Below are 24,973 nucleotides of genomic sequence, written 5' to 3'. Positions count from 1 at the left end.
GGGGCCGCGCCCAGCAGGTTCAAGGCCGGCTCCGGTGATCCCGGTGGTCCCAGGGTCGGGCTCAGCGTGTTCAGGGCCGGTTCCGGTGGTCCCGGTGGCTTCAGGGATGGTTCTGGCGGTACCGGTGATCCCGGGCCGCGCTCAGCTGGTTCAGGGGCGGTTCCGGTGATACCGGTGATCCCGGGGTCGGGCTCAGAGGGTTCAGGGCCGGTCCCGGTGGTCCCGGCGGTCCCGGGCGGCGCTCAGCGGGTTCAGGGGCGGTTCCGGTGGTCCCGGTGGATTCAGGGGCGGGTCCGGTGATCCCGGCGGTCCCGGTGGGTTCAGGGTGATCCCGGCGGTCCCGGAGGTCCCGATGATCCCGGCTGTCCCGGACGGCGCTCAGCGGCTCCCCGCGGGGCCATCGGCGGGCTCGGGGGCGAAGAGCTCCCGGTAGAGCGGCGGGAAGGCTGCCGAGAGCCCCCCGGGGTGGAGGCGGCGGAAGGCCTGGAGCTGCTCCAGGTGCTGCGAGCACAGCGCGCGGAGCCGCGCCGGGCCGGGCAGCTGCGGGGACACGGCTGTCACGCGTGGGGACACGGAGACACACAGGGGACACGGCTGGCACAGCACGGACACACGTGGGGACACGGACACACAGGGGACACGGCTGGCACCCGCCGACACGGGTGAGGACACGGCTGGCACAGCACGGACACGGGTGGGGACACGGAGACACACAGGGGGACACGGCTGTCACCCGCGGACACGCGTGGGGACAAGGCTGGCACGGAGCGGACACGCGTGGGGACACGGAGACACACAGGGCGACATGGATGTCACCCGGGGACACACGTGGGGACACGGAGACACACAGGGGACAAGGCTGGCACAGCACGGACACGCGTGGGGACACGGACACACGCAGGGGGACACGGCTGGCACCCACGGACACGCGTGGGGACACGGCTGTCACCCACGGACACACGTGGGGACAAGGCTGGCACAGCACGGACACGCGAGGACACGGCTGTCACCCGCGGACACGCGTGGGGACACGGAGACACACAGGGGGACACGGCTGGCACAGCACGGACACGCGTGGGGACACGACTGTCACACGTAGGGTGGTGACACGCGTGACACACACAGCAGGGAACCCCCACGTGCCCACTGACCCCACCCTGACCCCCAACACCCAGCCACCTCCCCCGTGTCCCCCTGATGTCCCCCAGTGTCCCCGGTGTGTCCCTGGTCTCCCCCCCCGTCCCCTCAGCGTCCCAGTGTCCCCCCCGTGTGTCCCTGGTGTCCCCCCGGTGTGTCCCCCCGGTGTCCCCGGTGTCCCCACGGTGTCCCCTGGTGTCCTCCCGGTGTCCCCTCGGTGTCCCCGGTGCCCCCCAGTGTCCTCGGTGTGTCCCCCCGGTGTCCCCACAGTGTCCCCTGGTGTCCCCCCGGTGTGTCCCCGGTGTCCCCACCCTGGCCAGCAGCCCCTCGCGGCGGGTCCGGCGCAGCAGCAGCCGAAAGGCGACATCGAGGTGTCCCTGGAGCCGAGCCACCCGCGGCCTGTCCTGCAGCCACGGCCGGCCTGGGGACACCGACAGCGGCTTGGGGACACGGACAGGGGCGTGGGGACACGGGCAGGGGCGTGGGGGCAGGGACAGGGGACACGGACAGGGACAGGGACAGGGGCGTGGGGGCAGGGACACGGACAGGGACAGGGGCGTGGGGACACGAACAGGGGCTTGGGGACAGGGACAGGGGATGGGGACAGAGGGGACAGAGGCGTGGGGACGGGGGACACGGACAGGGTCGTGGGGACAGGGACAGGGACAGCAGAGTGGGGACACAGAGGTGTGGGGACACGGACAGAGGGAAGGGGACAGGGACAGAAGGGTGGGGACGGGCGTGGGGACAGAAACAGGGACAGGCTGGGGACAGGCACCATCTGGGAGAGAGAGCAGGTCAAGTGACAGGGTGGGGACAGCATGGGGACAGCGTGGGGGACACCCTGGGGACAATGTGGGGGACGTGCCACCCCCCGATCCCCGTCCTGCTTTAGGACAAACCCAGCGGGTTTGGGAAAAACGCTCCGTGGGGAGGGACACGGGGACACTGAGGGGACACTGGGTGACACTGAGGGGACACTGGGGTGCCACCGGGTGCCACTGGGGTGCCACTGGGGTGACAGGGCTGTCCCTCACCGGCGTTGACAAGGACGGTGACATTGGGCAGTGCCAGCTCGCTCTCGGGGCAGCGCGCTGAGGGGACACTGGGTGACACTGGGGTGACACTGGGTGACACTGGGGTGACACTGGGGTGACACTGGGGTGACAGGGCTGTCCCTCACCGGCGTTGACAAGGACGGTGGCACTGAGCAGTGCCAGCTCGCTCTCGGAGCAGCGCGCCAAGCTCAGGCTGTGCGCGAAGTCGAAGATGGCCCCGACGAGCTCGTGACAGCCTGGGGACATCCCCGTGTCACCGCTGTCCCCTGCTGTCCCTGCGGCTGTCCCACTGCATCCCCGCCCGTGTCCCCGCCTGTCCCCGCGGCTGTCCCCGCCCGTGTCACCGCCCGTCCCTCGCCACTGTCACCGCCCGTCCCCGCGACTGTCACCGCTCGTCCCCTGCCCGTGTCACCGCTCGTCCCCGAGGCTGTCCCCGCGGCTGTCCCCGCCGTGTCTACCCCGTGTCCCCACCCGTCCCCGAGGCTGTCACCGCCCGTCCCCTGCCCGTGTCAGCGCCGTGTCATCGCCACTGTCACCGCCCGTCCCCACCGTGTCCCTGCAGTGTCCCCGCCGTGTCCCCGCTAGTGTCCCCTCCCTGTCCCCTCCCTGTCCCCGCGTGTCCCCGCGTGTCCCGCCGTACCCAGCGCGCGGAAGAGCTCAGGCCCTGCCAGTTTGCCCTCGAACAGCACGCGGCGGGTGGCAGCGTCGAACGCGCGACACATCCGGATCAGGACAACCTCCATGGCACCTGTCACCCCCCGGGGGCGGGGACAGCGCTGCTGGCACCGGGACAGCGCCACCGGCACGGGGACACTGCCACCGGCACAGGGACAGCGCCACGGGCACGGGGACACTGCCACCGGCACCGGGACACTGCCACCGGCACGGGGACAGCGCTGCTGGCACCGGGACAGCGCCACCGGCACCGGGACACTGCCACCAGCACAAGGACAGCGCTGCTGGCACCGGGACACTGCCACCGGCACCGGGGACACCGACACCGGGGACAGCACTGCTGGCATCGGGGACACCGCCACCGGCATGGGGACAGCGCCACCGGCATGGGGACAGCGCCACCGGCATGGGGACAGCGCCACCGGCCCGAGGGGGTGCAGCGGGGCCGTGGCGCTGGCACAGGGGGATGTCACCTCCCCGGGGAGGATGGAGGGGACTTTGGGGGTTGTCACCTCCCCTTGGGACTCCTAGGACTGTCGCCCCTCCCGTGGGACCCCCGGAATTGTCACCTCCCCGGAGGGGACTTTGGGGATTGTCACCTCTCCATGGGACTGTGACCTCCCCAGGGAGGACGGAGTGTCCCCATGGCACTGCCACTTCGTTGTGGGACCCATGGCACTGTCACTGTGGGACCCCGAGACTGTCACCTCCCCGGGGGACCCGAGAATGCCAACACCTGGGGACACTGGGGCTGGGAAAGGGACTGTGAGGCAGGGGACAGCAGGGACAATGTCACAAGGTGACAGTTGTCCCAGGGATTGGGGACACGCAGGGGGTTGTCCCTGGGGCTGGGGACAAGGACAGGCTGTCTCTGGGGTGTTTGAGGATAAAGGAATGAGGTGTCCCTGGGACAGGGGACAAGGGGCCAGGGTGACCCTGGGACTGGGGACAATGTCACACGGGGGCAGGGTGGGTGGCCCTGGGGCTGAGGACAGGGAGATGAAGTGTCCCCAGATATGGGGACTGTGGGATGGGGTGTCCCTGAGGAAGGGGACAAGGCGATGAGGTGAGCCCAGTGTTGGGGACGAGGGGGACAGTGTGTCCCTGGGGCTGGGGACAGCAGGGACAAGGTGGCCTTGGCATTGGTGACATGGGCACTGGGTGTCCCTGGGGCTGGTGACAAAGGGCCGAGGTGTCCCTGTGACTGTGCACGAGTGGCTGGGGTGTCCCTGGGGCTGGGGACAGCAGGGACAAGGTGGCCTTGGGGTTGGTGACATGGGCACTGGGTGTCCCTGGGGCTGGGGACAAGTGGCCGGGGTGTCCCTGGGGCTGGTGACAATGACAGTGTCCCCTACCCGCCTTGAGCAGGACGATCTGGTCGTGCTGGCTGAGCTCCAGGAAGCCCCGCAGGCGCTTGGCGAACTCCACCACGCGCTCGATGGCCTCGGTGACACGGGCGGCACAGCGCTGCCACATGGCCGCCATGGGCTGCGGGATGGCCGTGTCCCCATGTCACCCTCTGGGGACAGCCATGTCTCCTGCCACATGGCCGCCATGGGCTGCGGGATGGCAGTGTCACCCTGTCACCTACTGGGGACAGCCATGTCCCCTGCCACATGGCCGCCATGGGCTGCAGGATGGCCGTGGCACCCTGTCACACACTGCCACCCCTGGGGACAGCTGTGTCCCCCTGTCACCCACTGCCACCCCCGGGGACAGCCGTGTCCCCTGCCACTTGGCCTCCATGGGCTGCACGACCAGCCATCACCCCCTGCCATCCCCGGGAACAAATGTGTCCCCTGCCGTCACACCCTGCCACCCCCGGGGACAGCCGTGTCCCCTGCCACATGGCCGCCATGGGCTGCGGGATGGCTGCGTCCCCATGTGACACACTGCCACCCCCGGGGACAGCCGTGTCCCCTGCCACATGGCCGCCATAGGGTGCAGGACCAGCCATCACCCCATGCCACCCCCGGGGACAGTCGTGTCCCCTGCCACATCGCCGCCATGGGCTGCGGGATGGCCGTGTCCCCCTGTCACCCCTGGGGACACCCCCTGTCACCCCTGGGGACAGCCGTGTCCCCTGACCTGGCTCTGGTAGGCGCAGATCTCCTCGCGGCTGAAGGTGGCCCAGCGCTGTCCCTGCAGCTCCTCGGCGCGGGGGTGACATGTGGCACGGTGCGACATGAGGACATTCTGGGTCAGGAGCTCTGAGGGGACATGGGGACATTGTGGGTCAGAAGCTCTGAGGGGACATGGGGACACTCTGGGTCAGGAGCTCTGGGGGGACACATGGGGGTGGCACGGTGGGACATGGGGACATTGTGGGTCAGAAGCTCTGGGGGGACATGGGGACATTGTGGGTCAGGAGCTCTGGGGGGACACACAGGGCTTGAGGACAGGTGTGGGGACAGGGAGGGTGGCCCCGGGTGACAGAGCTAGGTGCCACCACCATGGAGAAACCACTGGTGACAGAGCCAGGTGCCACCACCATCAGTGACAGAGCCAGGTGGCACCATCATGGAGCACCCACAGGTGACATCCCGAGGTATCACCACCCACAGGTGCCAGCCCCGTGTCCCCCCGTGTCCCCCCGTGTCCCACCACCCCCAGCCCCCGCAGGTGACATCCCGAGGTGTCACCACCCACAGGTGCCAGCCCCACCTCCCAGCCCCCCCAGGTGACACCGCCAGCCCCCCAGGTGACATCCGCCGAGGCCACTTCGCACTCACCGATCTCCAGGGCCGCGGGTGACTCCGGGACGCCGCCAGCCCCGGGGTGAGGGCACGGCGCTGTCCCCGCTGTCCCCGCCCTGTCCCCGTCCTGTCCCCGCTGCTGTCCCTCCTCTGCAGGCCCCGCCCTGCCCGGACAGCCCGCGGGGACAGCGGGGGACAGCAGGGGACATCGCGCTGCCGGGGGAGGCTCGGCTGGCCCCGGGGCCGCTCGTTCCCGCTGCTCCCGTTCTTCCCATTTCCGCTGTTTTTCCCATTTTTCCCGATTTTCCAGCTGCTCCAGCTGCTCCAGCTGTTCCCGATTTTCCCGTTTTTCCCGATTTTCCCGTTTTTCCAGCTGCTCCAGCACCTCGGCCTGCAGCCTGTCCCGCTGCTTCTTGGACATGCGGCCGAACTTGACGGCTGCGGGGACAGAGGGGACAGCGGGTGACACCGGCGGGTGACACGGGTGACACAGGCGGGTGACACCGGCGGGTGACAGAGCCGCGACACTTCCCGGCAGCGTCCCGGCAATTCCCAGCCCTTCCTCCCGGACACCTCGGGTTGTCCCCAGCGTGGGGACAGGTGTCGCCGGGGTGGGGACAAGTGTCCTCGGGGCACGGAGAGGTGTCGCTGGGGTGGGGACAAGTGTCCTGAGGGCCGGGGACGGGTGAGTCCAGCTTTGGGGACAAGTGTCACCAGATGCGGGGACACCAGGGGCACGGACGGGTGTTCCCAGGGTGGGGACAGGTGTCCTCAGAGGCGGGCACAGATGTCCCCGGGGCACCTACAGGTGTCCCCAGAGGGTCCAGCTGTCCCCAGGGGCACAGAGCAATGTCCCCAGGGTCATAGAGCAGTGTCCCCAGCCCCGATGGGTGATGTCCCCAGTCCCAATGCCCCGTCCCAATGTCCCCAGCCTCCATGCCAGGTGTCCCCAGGGGTACAGAGCAATGTCCCCATGGGGTACAGCTGTCCCTAGGGTCACAGAGCGGTGTCCCCAGCCCCGATGTCCTGTGTCCCCAGGGGCACAGAGCAGTGTCCCAGGGTCAGTGCCGGGTGTCCCCAGGGTCACAAAGCGATGTCCCCAGCCTCGATGTCCCGTGTCCCAGTGACGAGTGTTCCCAGGGTCACAGGGCAGTGTCCCCAGCCCCGGTGCCGGGTGTCCGCAGGGTCACAAAGTGGTGTCCCCAGGGTCACAAAGCAGTGTCCCCAGTCCCGATGTCCCCGTGCCGAGTGTCCCCAGGGTAACAGAGCAGTGTCCCCAGCCCCGGTGCCGGGTGTCCCCAGGGTCACAAAGTGGTGTCCCCAGGGTCACAGAGCAATGTCCCCATGGGGTGCAGCTGTCCCTAGGGTCACAGAGCAGTGTCCCCAGCCCCGATGTCCGGTGTCCCCAGGGTCACAGAGCAGTGTCCCCAGCCTCGATGCCAGCTGTCCCCAGGGTCACAGAGCGGTGTCCCCGTGCCGGCTGTCCCCGCGCGGTGTCCCCGTGTCACTCACCGTCGCGGGACATGCCGAGGCGCAGGCACTTCTGCAGGCGGCAGTGCTGGCAGCGGGTGCGGGTGGCGCGGTCGATGTCGCAGCTCTGTCCCCTGCTGCACGCCAGGCTCGGCCCGCGCCGCTCGCTGCGCCGGAAGAAGCCCTGCGGTGGCACCAGTGTCACCGGTGTCACCCGTGTCACACCGTGGTACCTCCATGGTAGCCCCACGTCACCCCCGTGTCACCATATGGCACCCGTGTCACCCATGGCACACCATGGCATCTGTGTCACACCGTGTCACACCGTGTCACACCACGGTCCCCCGCATTGTCCCCTTGTCCCCCTCTGTCGCCCCTATCGTGTCCATATCCCATGTGACCCCCAATGTCCTCCCATGTCCCCATATCCTTCATGTCCCCAATGTCCCCATGTCCCCATAATCCCTCATATCCCCAATGTCCCCCATGTCCCCCCTCGTCGTCATGTCCCCATACCCGTGTCCCCATATTTCCCATGGCCCATGTGGCCCATGTCCCCCTGTTCCCCGATGTCCCCAATGTCCCCCAAGGCTCCACTATGTCCCTGTCCTCCTGTCCCCATGTCCCCCATATCCCCCCATGTGTCCCATGTCCCCATGTCCCCCGCCCCCAATGTCCCCCCATGTCCCTCTGTATCTCCATATCCCAATGTCCCTAATGTCCCCCAGTGTCCCCTGTCACCTGTCCCACCTTGCAGCCCTCGCAGGTGATGACCCCATAGTGGATCCCGGAGGATTTGTCACCGCAGATCTTGCAGGGAATGACCTCGATGTGGGCTGGGGGGACACGGGGACACCTGGCACGGGGACACCTGGCACGGGACACCTGGCACGGGACACCTGGCACGGGGACACCCGTGGGACCCACAGTGCCACCCGTGTCCTCCCGTGCTGTCCTCAGGCTCAGGTGTCCCCCACGGGCTCTGGTGTCACCTATGGAACCCGGTGCCACCTATGGGGCCAAGTGTCACTTATGGGCTTGTGTGTCACCTATGGGTTTGTGTGTCACCTGTGGGACCAGATGTCACCTGTGGGTTTATGTGTCACCGCTGGCCTCACGTGTCCCCTGTGGCCTCACGTGTCACCCCACAGTCCCATGTGGCTGCCGTGACCCCCGATGTCCCCCCGACACCGACGTCACCACGGGTGCACACATCCCCTGTGGCTTCCCGTGTCACCTGAGTCACCTGTGTGCCACCCACTCAGTGTTCCCTCTCTGACAGTGTCCCCTCTGGTCACTGGTGTCCCCAGTGATGGGCTGGAGTGTCCCCAGTGTCCCCAGTGTCCCCTGAGCCCTCCCAGTGTCCCCTGAGCCCCCCCAGTGTCCCCTGAGCCCCCCCGGTGTCCCCAGTGTCACCGGTGTCACCTGGTGCTGGTGGCTGCCGGAGCCACAAAGCCACAACTGGGACACAGCGGCAGCGCGGCAGGAAACGCGCAGAGCCCAGCCCAGTGCCGAACTGGGGCGCTCCCAGTATGGCCCCAGTATGGCCCCAGTATGGCCCCAGGGAGGAACTGGGGCGCTCCCAGTATGGCCCCAGTATGGCCCCAGGGAGGAACTGGGGCACTCCCAGTACGGCCCCAGTACGGCCCCAGTACGGGCCCAGTATGGCCCCAGTATGGCCCCAGTGCGGAACTGGGGCGCTCCCAGTATGGCCCCAGTATGGCCCCAGTATGGCCCCAGTACGGCCCCAGTATGGCTCCAGTATGGCCCCAGTGCAGAACTGGGGTGCTCCCAGTACGGCCCCAGTGTGGCCCCAATAGAGCACTGGGGAGCTCCCAGTATGGCCCCAGTATGGCACTGGAGAGCTCCCAGTATGGCCCCAGTGTGGAACTGGAGAGTTCCCAGTATAGCCCCAGAACAGCCCCACTATGGCAGTGGGGTGCTCCCAGTACAGCCCCAGTATGGCCCTAGTATGACTCTAGTATGGCGCCAATACAGCACTGGGGAGCTCCCAGTATGGCCCCAGTATGACTGCAGTACGGCCCCAGTAGGGCACTGGTGTGGCCCTGGCACAGCTGGCAGTGCTCGTGCAATGCTCTTGCACACTCAGGGAGGTTCCTGCACACCCTTGCACACTCAGGGATGCCCTTGCACACTCAGTGAGCACACCCTTGCACACTCAGTGAGCACACCCTTGCACACTCAGTGAGCACACCCTTGCACACTCAGGGAGCACACCCTTGCACACTCAGTGAGCACACCCTTGCACACTCAGGGAGCACACCCTTGCACACTCGGGGAGCACACCCTTGCACACTCGGGGAGCACACCCTTGCACACTCACTCAGGGAGCACACCCTTGCACACTCGGGGAGCACACCCTTGCACACTCAGCGAGCACACCCTTGCACACTCAGGGAGCACACCCTTGCACACTCACTCAGGGAGCACACCCTTGCACACTCGGGGAGCACACCCTTGCACACTCAGTGAGCACACCCTTGCACACTCACTCAGGGAGCACACCCTTGCACACTCAGTGAGCACACCCTTGCACACTCACTCAGGGAGCACACCCTTGCACACTCAGTGAGCACACCCTTGCACACTCACTCAGGGAGCACACCCTTGCACACTCGGGGAGCACACCCTTGCACACTCAGTGAGCACACCCTTGCACACTCACTCAGGGAGCACACCCTTGCACACTCGGGGATGCCCTTGCACGCTCCCGTGCCCCCTCACACCCCCGTGTGTGCTCTCACACACTCGTGCACACCCACAGCGGCTCCTTCCCCTGCACACACACGTGACACCCACAGATACACGTGTGACACACAGACAGGTGTGACAGCCCCACAGACAGGTGTGACACCCCGTCAGACACCAGCCCTGCCACACGCGTGTGTCACCCCCAGACACACACAGAGGCTCCTTCCCCTCCAGACACACGTGTGACACCCCACAGACACACGTGTGACACGCCAGGCGTGTGACAGACCCGCGGCAGCTCCTTCAGCTGCACACTTGTGTGACACCCCCAGAGACGTGTGACCCCCCAGGTGTGTGACACCCCTTCAGACACCCGTGTGACACCCCACAGACACACGTGTGACACCCCACAGACACACGTGTGACCCCCCAGGTGTGTGACACCCAGACACACGTGTGACACCCCACAGACACACGTGTGACACCCCACAGACACACGTGTGACACCCCACAGACGTGTGACACCCCAGGTGTGTGACACCCCACAGACACACGTGTGACACCCCCAGGTGTGTGACACACAGACACATGGGTGACACCCCACAGACACACGTGTGACACCCCACAGACACACGTGTGACACCCCACACACGTGCCCGCCCCGCCACATGCCCGTGCCCCCCCAGACGCGTGACCCCCCACACGAGTGACAGCCCCGCCACACGCGTGTGACACCCCCAGACACGTGCGACAGCCCCACAGACACACGTGTGACACCCCGGACACGTGTGACGCCCCACACGTGTGCCAGCCCCACACGGCCGTGCCCCCCCGCCCCGGTTCCCCCGCCCCGGTTCCCGGGCCTCCCCCGCATCCGGCCGGGGGGCCGCGGGACCCCCGGGGGGCGCTGAGTCAGCCGAGCCCGAATTACTCAGCCGAGCGGGAAGCGCCAGCCGGGGCTGCTCTGCCCGGAACCGCCCAGCGCCGCGGGAAGGGGGACAGCGGGGACATGGGGGACATGGGGACATGGGGACATGGGGACAGCGGGGATATGGGGACAGCGGGGACAGCGGGGACATGGGGGACAATGTGGGGAATGGGGACAGCGGGACATGGGGACATGGGGACAGCGGGGACATGGGGACATGGGGACAATGCGAGGAATGGGGGCAACGGGGGGACTGAGGACAACGGGGACAACAGGGGAACTGGTGGGACTGGGGGGACTGGGGACAACGGGGGACCGGGAAGACTAGGGGTCTGGGGGACTGAGAGGAATTGGGGGAGCTGGGGACAACGGGGACAGCGGGGGGAATGGGGACAAAGGGGACAACGGGGGGACTGGGGGGAATGGTGACAACGGGGGGAATGAGGACAACGGGGAACTGGGGGCACTGGGGGCACTGGGAGAACTGGGGACATCGGGGGCACCGCAGACAGGCACGGGAACTGGAGGGACTGGGGGAACTGGGAGCACTGGGGGGACTGAGAGCACCCACAGACATCTGGAGATACGGGGGAACTGGGGGAACTGGGAGTACTGGGGATACCGGGAGCACCCACCGCACCTAGGGGTACCAGGGGCCATCGGGGCCTCACCGCACCTGGGGTACCGAGGGAACTGGGGGTACTGGGAGCACTGGGGGAAGTGGGGCATCCACAGCACCTGGGGGCACCGGGGATACCGGGGGGCACCCGGAGGCACCGGGGGCTACCGGTAACACCTGCCCGTGCCTGTCAGAGCCACCGCACCGGGGCACCGGGGGCTGCCGGTAACGAGGGCACCTCTCAGTCCCACCGGCACTTACCGTACCTGGGGATACTGGGAACACCGGGAACACTGGGAACACCGGGGGCTGCCGGTAACGCAGGCACGCCTCAGCCCCACACGCACCCACCGCGCCTGGGGACATCGGGGACACCGGGGACTGCCGGTAACGACGGCACCTCTCAGATTCACCCGCACCCGCCGTACCGGGGGCAACGGGAACTGCCGGTAACACGGGCACCTCTCAGTCCCACCGAAACCCACCTTACCTGGGGGTACTGGGGGTACTGGGAACTGCCGGTAACCTCTCAGTCCCACCCACACCCACCGCACCGGGGCACCGGGGGTCACCGCGGGCTGCCGGTAACGAGGGCACCTCTCAGTCCCACCGGCACTTACCGCACCGGGGGCACCGGGGGCTGCCGGTAACACGGGCACCTCTCAGCCCCAGTAGAACCCACTGTACCTGGGGATACTGGGGTTACTGGGGGTACTGGGAACACTGGGGACACAGGGAACTGCCGGTAACGCGGGCACGCCTCAGTCCCACCGGAACCCACCGCACCGGGGGCACCGGGAGGTACCGGTAACACCCGCCGGTGACTGTCAGACACACCGAGAGCCGCGGTACTGGGGATACTGGGGATACTGGGAGCACCGGGAGGTACCGGCAACACCCGCCGGTGACTCTCGGACACACCGGCACCCGCCGCACTGGGGATACTGGGGATACTGGGAGCTGCTGGTGACACCCGCCGGGACCCGCCAGTCCCCCCGGGACCGGCAACTGCACCAGTGCCACCAGTAACGCACCGGGACACACCAGTAACGCCTTGGGACACACTAGTAACGCACCGGGACACACCAGTAACGCCTTGGGACACACCAGTAACGCACCGGGACACACCAGTAACACACCGGGACACAAGGGGACACACCAGTAACGCACGGGGACACACCAGTAACACACTGGGACACACCAGTAACGCACTGGGACACACCAGTAACGCACGGGGACACACCAGTAACGCACCGGGACACACCAGTAACGCACCGGGACACACCAGTAACGGACTGGGACACACCAATTTCACCAGCCGCAGGTGCACGCACCAGTAAGCAACCAATACCACCAGTACCAACCAGTACCACCAGCATCACCAGTACCGACATCTCCACTCCACCAGTATCAACCAGTACCACCAGTACCTCCAGTACTGCTAATCCCCATCCCACCAGTATCACCAGCATCACAAGTACCGACGATCTCCATCCTACCAGTACCACCAGTACAGACATCTCCACTCCACCTGTGTCAACCAGTACCACCAGTAACCTCCCAGTACCGCTAATCGCCATCCCACCAGTATCCACCAGTGTCACCAGTACCACCAGTACTGGTCACCCCGGGGCACCCTCTGTCCCCCTCAAGCCCCCTGGGGACATCCAGGACCTCCCCGGCAAAACCCGCCTGGGGCATCGCGACACGGGGGGACATTGGGGACACGGGGGGGACGCGGGGCATATGGAGGGGACACGGGGGGGACACGGAGGGGACATGGAGGGGACACGGAGAGGACCCCAGCCCCCCCCGCCCCATTTCCCGGGGGGGCCGCAGGGGGGGTGGCGCGGAGCCACCTGCGCGTCCCCTCCGCTGTCACCGCCGGTGTCCCCGCCGTGTCACCCCCCGTGTCACCCCCCGTGTCACCCCCCGTGTCACCCCCCGTGTCACCCCCCGCCGCCGCCACATCAAGGGAGGAAGCCGCAGGTGCGCGGGGGACACGGGGGGGACAGGGGGGGACAGAGAGGACCCGAAATGGGGCGGGGGGGGAGCGGGGGGGAACGCAGGTGTGCGGGGGGACAGGGAGGGGACACGGGGGGGGACACGGGGGGGGACAGGGAGGGGACGGGGGGGACAGAGGTGGCGCAGCTGCGGCGGGGACAGCGGGACAGGGACACGTGTGGGACATGGGACATGGGTGTGACCCATGACACACGTGTGGGACCTGTGACATGCATGTGCACCCTGGAACATGCATGTACACCCTGGAACATGCATGTACACCCTGAAACACGCGTGTACAGCCTGTGACACACATGTATAGCCGGTAATACAGAGGTACAGCCTGAGACACGCGTGTGCCCACTGAAACATGCATGCACAGCCTGAAACACGTGTGTTCAGTCCTTAACATGCGTGCACAGCCTGAAACACGCGTGTGCAGCCTGTGACACACATGTACAGCCTGTAACACGCGTGTGAGCCCTGAAACACATGTGTACAGTCTTTAACATGCGTGTACACCCCGGAACACACGTGCACAGCCCAAAGCACGCATGTACAGCCCAAACCATGCGTGTACAGCCCAAAATACACATGTACAGCCCAAAACACACGTGTACAGCCCAAAACACACGTGTACAGCCCGTGAGGTGTGTGTACAGCCCGAAACACATGTGTACAGTCCTTAACATGCGTGTGCACCCTGGAACACACGTGTACAGCCCAAAACACGCATCTACAGCCCGAAACACGCATGTACAGCCCAAAACATGCTTGTACAGACCGAAACACACGTGTACAGCCTGAAACACACGTGTACAGCCCGAAACACACATGTACAGCCCGCAACACACATGTACAGCCCAAAACAGGCGTGTACATCCCCGAACACACATGTACAGCCCGAAACACATGTGTACAGTCCTTAACATGCCTGTGCACCCTGGAACACACGTGTACAGCCTGAAACATGCGTGCACGGCCCAAAACACGCATGTACAGCCTGTGACACACATGTACAGCCTGTGACACGCGTGTACAGCCTGTGACACACACGTGTGCCCCGCGGCACACCTGTGCACCCTGTAAAGGGGGTGTGCAGCTCACAACACGCGTGTACAGCCTGTGACACACGTGTGCACTCTGTGACACACGTGTACAGCCCGCAGTACACACGTATGGCCTGTAACACACGTGTACGGCCTGGAACACACGTGTATAGCCCGTGAAATGCGTGTGCACCTCGTGACACACGTGTACAGCCCGGAACACACAGGTGAGCCCCACAGCACACGTATGTACAGCCTGTAACACGCGTGTGCGCCCCGTGACGCCCGCGTGCACCGTGAAACACGTGTGTGAGACCTGCTCTGCGTGTGCGCAGCCACGACACGCGTGTGCACACTCACTGTCAGCCCTTGCACACTCAGCCGCTCCCACACCCTCCGTCACGCTCACACACGCGTGTGCACATGCGTGACCAACCGCCCCACCCCCTTTGCACACTCATTCACTCGCACCCCGCCCCCAGCCCCTCCTTGCACACTCACCGTCAGCCCTTGCACACTCACCCGCTCCCACACCCTCCGTCACGCTCGCACACGCGTGTGCACATGCGTGACCACCCCCCCACCCTTGCACGCCCCCGAACGCCTCCCGCCCCTTTGCACACTCACCCCTTGCACACCCACACGCGTGTACACACCCCCTAAACCCTCCCCGCTTTGCACACTCACCCCTCGCACACTCACACACACCCTAAACCCTCCCGCCCCCTTGCACACCCACCCCACCCCTCCTTGCACACCCAACCCCCAGACTCCCCCACCCCTTGCACACTCACCCCTTCCACACTCACCCCTTGCACACCCACACACACCCCAAACACTCCTGCCCCTTTGCACACCCACGCGTGCCCTAAACCCTCCCAGCCCTTGCACACTCACCCCTCGCACACCCACACGCGTGCACACGCACCCCAAACCCTCCCGCCCCTTGCACACTCACCCCTCGCACACCCACCCCACCCCTCCCTGCACACCCAAAACTCCCCTAAACCCTCCCAGCCCTTGCACACTCACCCCTTGCACACCCACACGCGTGCACACACACCCCAAACCCTCTCGCCCCTTGCACACTCACCCCTTGCACACTCCCCCCGCTCACCCACGCCCCTCCCCCACCCCTCGCACACCCGCCCCTCCCCCCCCGTTGCACACGCGCGTGCCCCGCACCTCTCATGGCTCTCTGTCCCTCCAGCCCCACCCGCCCGGGACCACTAAGGGCGGCGCCCCCTCCCCACCCTCCCCCCCCCACCCCACCCCGCCCCCTCCCCCACCCCGCCCCTCCCCCACCCCACCCTGGAAAGTTCCGAATTTCCCCGCAGGGAAACTGAGGCACACGGGGGGGGGGGGGAGGGGAGGGGAGAACCCCAAATCCTGCCGGTGACCCCAAGAGGGGAGGGGGTGGGGGAGGGGCGCAGGGGACCCCAAATTTGGGGATCAGTTTTGGGTTTAGGGATCTTCGAAGTCCCAATGGGATCGATTTTGGGGTGCAGGGAACCCCGAAACCTCTCTGAGCTCGTTTTTGGGGTTTTAAGACACCCCGAACCCAAATTTGGGGATAATTTTGGGGTTTAAGGACCCCCAAAATCCTAGTGGGATCGATTTTGGGGTTCAGGGACCCCCGAAACCCCTCTGGGCTCGTTTTTGGGGATTTAGGGACTTCCCGAACCCAAATGGGGACAATTTTGGGGTTTTAGGACCCTCCAAGTCCCAATGGGATCGATTTTGGGGTGCAAGGACCCCCGAAACCCCTCTGGGCTCGTTTTTGGGGTTTTAGGACACCCCGAACCCCAAATGGAGACAATTTTGGGGTTTAGGGATCCCCAAAGTCCCAATGGGACTAATTTGGGTGTTTTAGGACCCTCAGAGTCCCAATGGGGCTAATTTTGGGGTTTTAGGACATCCCGAACCCAAATTTGGGGATAATTTTGGGGTTTAAGGACCCCCAAAATCCTAGTGGGATCGATTTTGGGATGCAGGGACCCCCGAAACCCCTCTGGGCTCGTTTTTGGGGATTTAGGGACTTCCCGAACCCAAATGGGGACAATTTTGGGGTTTTAGGACCCTCCAAGTCCCAATGGGATCGATTTTGGGGTGCGGGGATCCCCCAAAACCTCTCTGGGCTCATTTTTGGGGTCTTAGGACACCTCGAACCCAAATTTGGGGACAATTTTGGGGTTTAGGGACCTCCAAAGTCACAATGGGGCTAATTTGGGGGTTTTAGGACCCTCAAAGTCTCAATGGGGTTGATTTTGGGGTGCGGGGAACCCCAACGTCCTAGTGGGATCAATTTGGGGGATTTAGGGACTTCCCGAACCCAAATGGGGACAATTTTGGGGTTGTAGGACCCTCAAAGTCCCAATGGGATCGATTTTGGGGTGCGGAGATCCCCAAAGTCCCAAAGTGGGATCGATTTTGGGGTGCAGGGACCCCCGAAACCCCTCTGGGCTCGTTTTTGGGGTTTTAGGACACCCCGAACCCCAATTTTGGGGTTTAGGGATCCCCAAGGTCCCAATGGGGCTAATTTGGGGATTTTAGGACCCTCAAAGTCCCAATGGGATCGATTTTGGGGTGCAGGGAGCCCCCGAACCCAAATTTGAGGATAATTTTGGGGTTTAGGGACCCCCAAAGTCCCAATAAGATCAATTTTGGGGTGCGGAGAACCCTAAAGCCTCTCAGGGCTCATTTTTGGGGTGCAGAGACCCCAAAGCGCCACATTTTCGGGTACAGGGACCCCAAACGTGCCCAATTTTGGGGTACAAGAACCCCTAAACCCCCCAAGGTCCCAATTTTGGGGTGCAGAGACCCCAAAGTTCCCATTTTTGGGGTACAAGGATCCCAAATCGCCACATTTTGGGGTACAGGAACCCCAGAGTTCCCAATTTTGGGGCGCAGAGACCCCAAAAGTGCTGCTTTGGGGAACAAGGAGCCCTGAAACCCCAAGGTCCCATTTATGGGGTGCAGAGACCCCAAAAATACCCAATTTTGGGGTACAAGGATCCCCAAAGTTACAATTTTAGGGGTGCAGGGATCCCAAAGCGACACATTTTGGGGTACAAGGAACCCCAAACTCCCCAAATTTCCCATTTTTGGGGTTCAGAGAACCCAAAGTTCCCAATTTTGGGGTACAAGGATTCCCAAACCCCCCAAAGTTCCCAACTTTGGGGTTCAGAGAACCCAAAGTTCCCATTTTTGGGGTACAGGGACCCCGAAGTCCCCAAATTTGGGGCACAGAGACTCCAAAAGTGGCCAATTTTGGGGTACAGGGACCCCCAAATTCCCCAAGGGTCCCAATTTTTGGGTTCAGAGAACCCAAAGTTCCCATTTTTGGGGTTCAGGAACTCCAAAAGTCCCCAATTTTGGGGTACAAGGAACCCCAAACTCCCCGAATTTCCCATTTTTGGGGTTCAGAGAACCCAAAGTCCCCAATTTTGGGGTTCAGAGAACCCAAAAGTCCCCAATTTTTGGTTCCCCCCTCCCTCCCGAACCCCAGAGTGACACAGGGACACGAGGGGTGGTGGCAGCAGCTCTGATGGCACTGGGGACACCCTGGGGACAGTGAGGGTGGCACTGGGGACACGGGGGTGACAAGGGGGGGACACTGGGGGGGACAGGAGAGGGACACGGGGGTGACACAGGGGACATGGGGGGACATTGGGGGACATGGAGGGACAAGAGGGCACACAGGGGACATTGGGGCGACACTGGGGGTGACAAGGGGGGTGACACAGATGACACAGGTGACACGGACGGACACCGGGGTGTCACTGCGGGTGGCACAGGTGACACGGGTGACACGTTGGGGACACAGGGGTGGCACGGGGGTGTCACTGCAGGTGGCCCAGGTGACACGGGTGGCCCGCGGGTGACAGCGGTGACAGCTATCTGTCACTGTCCCCACCCCGCGCTGGCTCCTTGGGCGCCTCCTGCTGGATGAAGAGCGCTGGGGACAGAGGGAACAATGTCACACGGCGTGTTCCCAGGTGTGTCCCCACCCTCCCCCAGTGTCCCCCCGGTGTCCCCAGGTGTGTCCCCAGCCACCTCCAGTGTCCCCACCCCCCCTCCCGGTGTCCCCTTGGTGTCCCCAGCCCCCCCCCCGGCTGTCCCCAAGTATGTCCCCAACCCCCCCAGGCTGTCCCCAGTGTCCCCTCTTACCGGTGGCCCCGGCATGCAGGGTGTCCCTGATGTCCCCATCGCCCCGGCTGTCCCCAATGTCCCCAGTCCTCCCAATGTCCCCAACACCCCCAATGTCCCCAATGTCCTCAGAGTCCCCAGGCTGTCCCAAATATCCCCAGGCTGTCCCCAATGTCCCCACTGTCCCCAAATGTCCCCAATGTCCCCAATATCCCAACATTCCCAATGTCCCCAATGTCCCTGATGTCCCCAATGTCCTCAATGTTCCCAATACCAGCAATATCCCCAGTGCCCCTAATGTCCCCAAATGTCCCCAATACCCCCAACATCCCCAATGTCCCCAGGCTGTCCCCAACATCCCCAAATGTCGCCAATGTCCCCACTGCCCCCAATGTCCCCAAATTCCCCAATGTCCCCAATATCTCAAATGTCCCCAACATCCCCAACTCCCCCAATGTCCCCAATGTCCCTAATGTCCCCAACAACCCTATTGTCCCCAATGTCCCCAGTGTCCCCAGGCTGTCCCAAATATCCCCAATGTCCCTGATGTCCCCAAGGTCCCCAGTGTTCCCAATACCCCCAACATCCCCATTGTCCCCAATATCTCCAACCTCCCCACTGTCCCCACTGTCCCCATTGTCCCTAATACCCCAATGTCCCCAATACCCCAAATCCCCCCAATGTCCCCAGTGATGTCCCCACTGTCCCCAATGTCCCTGATGTCCCCAAGGTCCCCAGTGTTCCCAATACCACCAACATCCCCAGTGTCCCCAATGTCCCCAACATCCCTAATACCCTCAATATCCCAATACCCCCACTGTCCCCCCTGTCCCCAGCGATGTCCCCATGTCCCCAATATCCCCCATGTCCCCTGCCCCCCCTGTGCCGTGTCCCCAGTCACCGCTGGCTGTCACCAGCAGGGTTCCTCTCTCGGCCTCTCTCAGCTCACAGCTCAGCCACACCTTCCTGCCCTGCCGGCGCTGCAGGACACAGTCCAGCAGGACCACCGAGCCCAGGGGGACAGGCCTGGGGACAGCAGGGACATTGGGGACAGTGGGGACAGGCCTGGGGACATGGGGACATCGGGGACATTGGGGACAGCAGGGACATTGGGGACATTGAGGGCTGCAGGAGAGAATCTAGCAGGACAACGGAGCCCAGGGGGACAGGCCTGGGGACATTGGGGACATTGGGGACACTGGGGACATTGGGGACAGCAGGGACAGCAGGGCTGCAGGAGAGCCTTGAGCAGGACAATGTAGCCCAGGGGGACAGGCCTGGGGACATTGGGGACAGCAGGGAAGTTGGGGACAGTGGGGACAGGCCTGGGGACATGGGGACATTGGGGGTGTTGAGGACATTGGAAGTGTTGGGGATATTGGGGGACATTGGGGATGTCATAGGACATTGAGGGCATTTGGGACATTTGGGACATTGGGGGCATTGGGGACCGCGTGGATGTTGGGAACTTAGGGGACATTTGGGACAGCAGGGCTGCAGGAGAGCCTGCAGGAGAACCACTGTGCCCAGGGGGACAGGCCTGGGGACACTGGGGACAGTGGGGATGTTGGGGACATTGGGGACAGGCCTGGGGACATAGGGACATGGGGACATCAGGGGTATTGGGGACATCGGGGACATTGGGGACATTGGGGACAAGCCCTGGGACATCAGGGACATTGAGGATATCAGGGACTTTGGGGACATTGGGGACACTGTGGATATTGGGGACATTGGGGACAGGCCTGGGGACATGGGGACAGTGGGGATGTTGGGGACACTGGAGACTTTGGGGACATCAGGGACAGGCCTGGGGACATTGGGGACATTGTGAGTATTGGGGACATTAGGGACATAGGGGACACTGGGGACAGTGGAGACAGTGGGGACAGCAGGGTCACCCTGGTCACCCCCATATAACCCCTGTGTCCCTCCCAGCCACCCTTGTGTCCCCCAGCTGTGTCCCCCCTCCCCTGGGGACATTCATGGGGACACTCTGCTCCTCTTGGGGTCACCCTGCCACCCTTGGGGACACCCTGATCCCTCGGGGACACTGCCTGACCCTTGGGGAGACCCTGCCACCCTTGGGGACACTTAGGACACCCTTGGGGTCACTCTGCCACCCTTGGGGTCATTTCCTCCCCCCTGGGGACACTCAGCCCCCCCTGGGGACACCCTGACCCCTTGGGGACACTCAGGACACCTCTGGGGACACTCAGTCCTCCTGGGGACACCCTGACCCCTTGGGGACACTCAGGACACCCCTGGGGACACTCAGGACACCCTTGGGGACACTCTGCTCGCCCTGGGAACACTCTGCCACCTTCGGGGACACCCTCTGACCCTTGGGGACACTCAGGACACCTCTGGGGACACTCAGTCCTCCTGGGGACACCCTGATCCCTTGGGGACACCCCCTGACCCCTTGGGGACACTCAGGACACCCTGGGGACACTCAGCCCCCCCTGGGGACACTCAGGACACCTCTGGGGACACCCTCTGATCCCTTGGGGACACTCTGCCACCTTTTGGGACACTCAGCCCCCCCGGGGACACTCAGGACACCCCTGGGGACACTCAGCCCCCCTGGGGACACCCAGCCCCCCTGGGGACAATGCCACTCACGCCACATAGTCGATGCTGAGGTTTGCTGTCACCACCCTCCCTGCCAGCGCCAGTGCCAGCGCGCCCAGCGAGGTGTCAACCAGGGTGGCGATGGCACCGCCGTGGGTCAGCCTGGGGACAGAGGGGACATCGGGGACATCGGGGACAGCACAGGGACATTGGGGACACAGAGACATTGCGGATATCAGGGACATCAGGGACATCACAGGGACATTGGGGGCATTGGGGACATGGGGGGACACTGTGGGTCAGCCTGGGGACAGCAGAGGGACATTGGGGACATCAGGGACATCGGGGACATTGGGGACATTGGGGATATTGGGGACATGGGGGGAACACCGTGGGTCAGCCTGGGGACATTGAGGACATCACCGGGACAGTGAGGACACTGGGGACACTGGGGACATGGGGGGACACTGTGGGTCAGCCTGGGGACAGCGGGGACACCACAGGGGACATGGGGACATCAGGGACATGGGGGGCATGGGGGACAGCAGGGACATCATGGGGACATTGGGGGAACACCGTGGGTTAGCCTGGGGACATTGAGGACCTTGGGGACATTAGGGACATGGGGACACAGGGGGACATTGGGGGGACACCATGGGTCAGCCTGGGGACATTGGGGATATCACAGGGATGTTGGGGACACTGGGGACATGGGGACATTGGGGACATCAGAGGGACACTGGGGACATGGGGACATAGAGGACACTGTGGGTCAGCCTGGTGACAGTGATGTCCCCTGGATGTCACTCACCCTGGGTGTCCCTCCAGCCAGGGCCCCAGCTGGCACAGGGTGACACAGGGGTGACAATAGGGTCACAGTAGGGTGACAGTAGGGTGTATGGGCTGGTGACAGTAGGGTGACAATAGGCTAACAGGGGTGTCACAGGATGTCACAGGATGTCACAGGATGTCACTCACCCCGGGTGTCCCTCCAGCCATGGCCCCAGCTGGCACAGGGTGACACAGGGGTGACAACAGGGTGACAATAGGGTGACAATAGGCTAACAGGGGTGTCACAGGGTGTCACAGGATGTCACAGGATGTCACTTACCCGGGATGTCCCTCCAGCCATGGCCCCAGCTGGCACAGGCAGCGCAGGTGGCCCCTGGGGACACTGAGGAACATGACGAACTCGAAGCCATTGCCGTCACCCTCGATGGCCCTCGGGAACAGCCGAGTGTCCCCAGCCGTGTCACCAAACACTCCTGCAGGGACAGCGCTGCCACCGGGGGTGGGGACACCGCGGGGATGGGGGGACAGGGGGCTGGGGACATTTGGGGACACTTGGGGACACCACAGGGATGAGGGACAGGGGTTTGGGGACATTTGGGGACACTGCAGGGATGTGGGGGCAGGGGGTTTGGGGACATTTGGGGACACGAGGGACACACCACGGACATGGGGACACTTGGGGACACTTGGGGACACAGCAGGGGATGCTGGGGACACCCTAGGGCCATGGGGACACTGCAGTGACAGGAGGGTTTGGGGACATTTGGGGACACCAGAGGCATGGCAGGGATGTGGGGACAGGGAGTCTGGGGACATTTGGGGACACTTGGGGACACCAGGGACACCCCAGGGGCATGGAGGACATTGTGGTCACCATGGCCTTGGGGACACTGCAGTGACAGGGGGGGTTGGGGACATTTGGGGACATTGGGGACACCAGGGTCACTGTCACCCACTGGGGAAGGGGCGATGAGGGGATTTGGGGACTCTGGGAGACATTGGGGACATTGTCACTCACTGGGGAAGTGGTGACAGGGCTTTGGGGGGACAGCCAGCACAGGGTGACAAGGGTTGGGGACACTGGGGACATTGGGGACACTGGGGCAATGGTGACACTGCAGTGACAGGGGGTTGGGGACACTGGGGACACTGGGGACACTGGGGACATTTGGGATATTAGGGATATTGGGGACACTGGGGACACAAGGGACGCTGGGGACATTTGTGGACACTGGTGACACTGGGGACATCTGGGAACATTTGGGACATTGGGGACATTGGGGACACTGGGGACACCAGGGACGTTGGGGACACTGGGGACATTTGGGCACATTTGGGGTCACTGGGGACACTGGGAACATTGGGGACATTTGGGATATTTGGGACGTTAGGGACATTTGGGGACACTGGGGGACATTTGGTCACATATGGGGACATTAGGGACATTTGGTGACATTTGGGGACACTTGGACATTAGGGACATTGGAGACATTGGGGACACTGGGGGACATTTGGTCACATTTGGGGACATTGGGGACACTGGGGACATTTGGGGACACTGGGCACGTTGGGGACATTTGGGGTCACTGGGGACACTGGGGACACTGGGGACATTGGGGACACTGGTGACATTTGGGGACATTTGGGGACAGTGGCACCCACCCGGGCAGTGCTGGGCGGCGCGGCGGAAGGACGGCAGGCGCGTCCAGCCCGAGGCCAGCAGGTGACAGTAGTGACGCCGCATGACGTCACTCCAGGCGGCGTTGGGGACAGCCAGGTCCCGCGGGGGAGGTGACACCGGGCGGTGGCAGCGGCGCAGGGAGGGGACAGCCCGGGGACACTTGGGGACATCGGCCAGGGCGCGGGTGAGCGCCAGGGCACGGAGCAGCATGGTGGCACTGCTGGCACCTGGGGGACAGGGGCGGTGACGTCACTGGGGTCACCGGTGACGTCACACGGGGGTGGTGACATCATTGGGGTCACTGGTGATGTCACACGGGGTGGTGATGTCACCTGTGATGTCACACCTGGATGCTGAGTTCACTGGTGATGTCACAGCTGATGTCACACAGGGCCAGTGATGTCACCTCTGATGTCACACCTGGGGGACAGGGGGCAGTGACGTCATCGGGGTCACCGGTGAGGTCACACGGGGGTGGTGACGTCACCAGCGATGTCACACCTTGACGCTGATGTCACCAGGGTCACTGGTGAGGTCACACAGGGCCTGGGATGTCACCGGTGATGTCACACAGGGTTGGTGATGTCACCAGCGATGTCACACCTTGACGCTGAGGTCACAGCTGATGTCACCAGGGTCACCGGCAATGTCACACCTGGGTGCTGAGGTCACTGCTGAGGTCACTGCTGATGTCACCAGGGTCACCAGTGATGTCACACAGGGACAGTGAGGTCACTGCTGATGTCACACCTGGCTCCTGAGGGACGCTGATGATGTCACACGCTGTCGGTGGGGACACTGCTGATGTCACTGGGGTCGCCGGTGATGTCACTGATGATGTCACACCTGGCGGATGATGTCACCCATGATATCACCCCCCATTGCTGAGGTCACCGGTGACGTCACACGTGGCTGGGAGGGTCAGTGGTGACATCATACCTGGGCGGTGACGTCACACCCGGTCGCTGATGTCACCGCTGATGTCACAGCTGCTCCCTGGGGTAATCTGGGATGTCACTGATGATGTCACTGATGATGTCACCGCGGTCACCAGTGACGTCACACCTGCCGGAGGGAGTCACACCGGTGACCTCACTGCTGGTCAGTGATGACGTCACCCCTGCTTGCTGAGGTCACCAGCGACACCACGCCCGATCGCTGGTGCCATTTGTGACGTCACACACAGGCGGTGACATCACCCATGACGTCACACGCCACCTCCACCCCCCCAGCCAATGTCACCTCTGTCCCACCCCGCCGTGACGTCACTCCCGCCCCACCACTGCCTTCCCCACCGGCAGTGACGTCACCCGCTCAGTGACGTCACCCAGCCCCCTGTCCCCGCTGTCCCCTGTCCCCTCCCGCCCCTCCCCCCGTCCCCAGCCCCGCACCGCGCCGCCGCCCCGCCCACCGCCGTGACGTCACCGGG

General features: G+C 64.0%; 2 protein-coding genes and 1 long non-coding RNA gene across 4 annotated transcripts; 1 reads left to right on the top strand and 2 right to left on the bottom strand.

Annotated features, from left to right (window-relative positions):
* Positions 1–313: 313 nt before the first annotated feature.
* On the bottom strand, positions 314–12,875 carry LOC146421021 (nuclear receptor ROR-gamma-like). Its single transcript, XM_085047777.1, has 13 exons — positions 12,863–12,875; positions 11,786–11,935; positions 11,557–11,738; positions 11,348–11,414; positions 7,787–7,872; positions 7,079–7,220; positions 5,603–6,004; positions 4,959–5,080; positions 4,226–4,358; positions 2,836–2,943; positions 2,321–2,431; positions 1,449–1,558; positions 314–540 (listed from the first exon to the last, which is right to left on the bottom strand). Exons 1-13 carry the CDS (start codon positions 12,873–12,875, stop codon positions 379–381), a joined length of 1,788 nt encoding a protein of 595 aa, XP_084903903.1. The 3' UTR covers positions 314–378.
* A 5,245-nt stretch (positions 12,876–18,120) lies between these two features.
* LOC146421020 (acyl-coenzyme A thioesterase THEM4-like) lies at positions 18,121–24,284 on the bottom strand. 2 transcript variants are annotated; one of them, XM_085047799.1, is made up of 6 exons: positions 24,200–24,284; positions 23,526–23,771; positions 22,183–22,336; positions 21,123–21,233; positions 19,399–19,523; positions 18,121–18,306 (listed from the first exon to the last, which is right to left on the bottom strand). In XM_085047799.1, the coding sequence occupies exons 2-6, from the start codon at positions 23,752–23,754 to the stop codon at positions 18,245–18,247; spliced, it is 681 nt and encodes a 226-aa protein (XP_084903925.1). In that variant the 5' UTR covers positions 23,755–23,771; positions 24,200–24,284; the 3' UTR covers positions 18,121–18,244. The 2 variants fall into 2 exon arrangements, with proteins under 2 accessions (XP_084903925.1, XP_084903926.1); XM_085047800.1 differs by lacking the exon at positions 19,399–19,523.
* LOC146421019 (uncharacterized) lies at positions 23,844–24,376 on the top strand. The gene is made up of 3 exons (XR_014848862.1): positions 23,844–23,901; positions 24,066–24,078; positions 24,276–24,376. It is a non-coding gene; the product is annotated as an uncharacterized LOC146421019 (long non-coding RNA).
* Positions 24,377–24,973: the final 597 nt, after the last annotated feature.

Source organism: Lichenostomus cassidix, unplaced genomic scaffold (genome assembly GCF_008360975.1).
Source record: "Lichenostomus cassidix isolate B80296 unplaced genomic scaffold, HeHo_3.0 HiC_scaffold_851, whole genome shotgun sequence".
NCBI classification, from domain to species: Eukaryota; Metazoa; Chordata; class Aves; order Passeriformes; family Meliphagidae; genus Lichenostomus; species Lichenostomus cassidix.
This window is presented reverse-complemented; position numbering and strand designations above follow the sequence as displayed.

Coding starts and splice junctions, on each gene's coding strand:
- LOC146421020 (XM_085047799.1), bottom strand. CDS start 23,754: ATGCTGCTCCGTGCCCTGGCGCTCACCCGCGCCCTGGCCGATGTCCCC. Junction 22,337..23,525: donor CGCCGCCCAGCACTGCCCGG/GTGGGTGCCACT, acceptor CTGTCCCTGCAG/GAGTGTTTGGTGACACGGCT. Junction 21,234..22,182: donor TGGCTGGAGGGACATCCCGG/GTAAGTGACATC, acceptor CTCTGTCCCCAG/GCTGACCCACGGCGGTGCCA.
- LOC146421021 (XM_085047777.1), bottom strand. Junction 11,739..11,785: donor AGTACCCCCAGTACCCCCAG/GTAAGGTGGGTT, acceptor TGTTACCGGCAG/TTCCCGTTGCCCCCGGTACG. Junction 6,005..7,078: donor CCTCGGCATGTCCCGCGACG/GTGAGTGACACG, acceptor CTGTCCCCGCAG/CCGTCAAGTTCGGCCGCATG.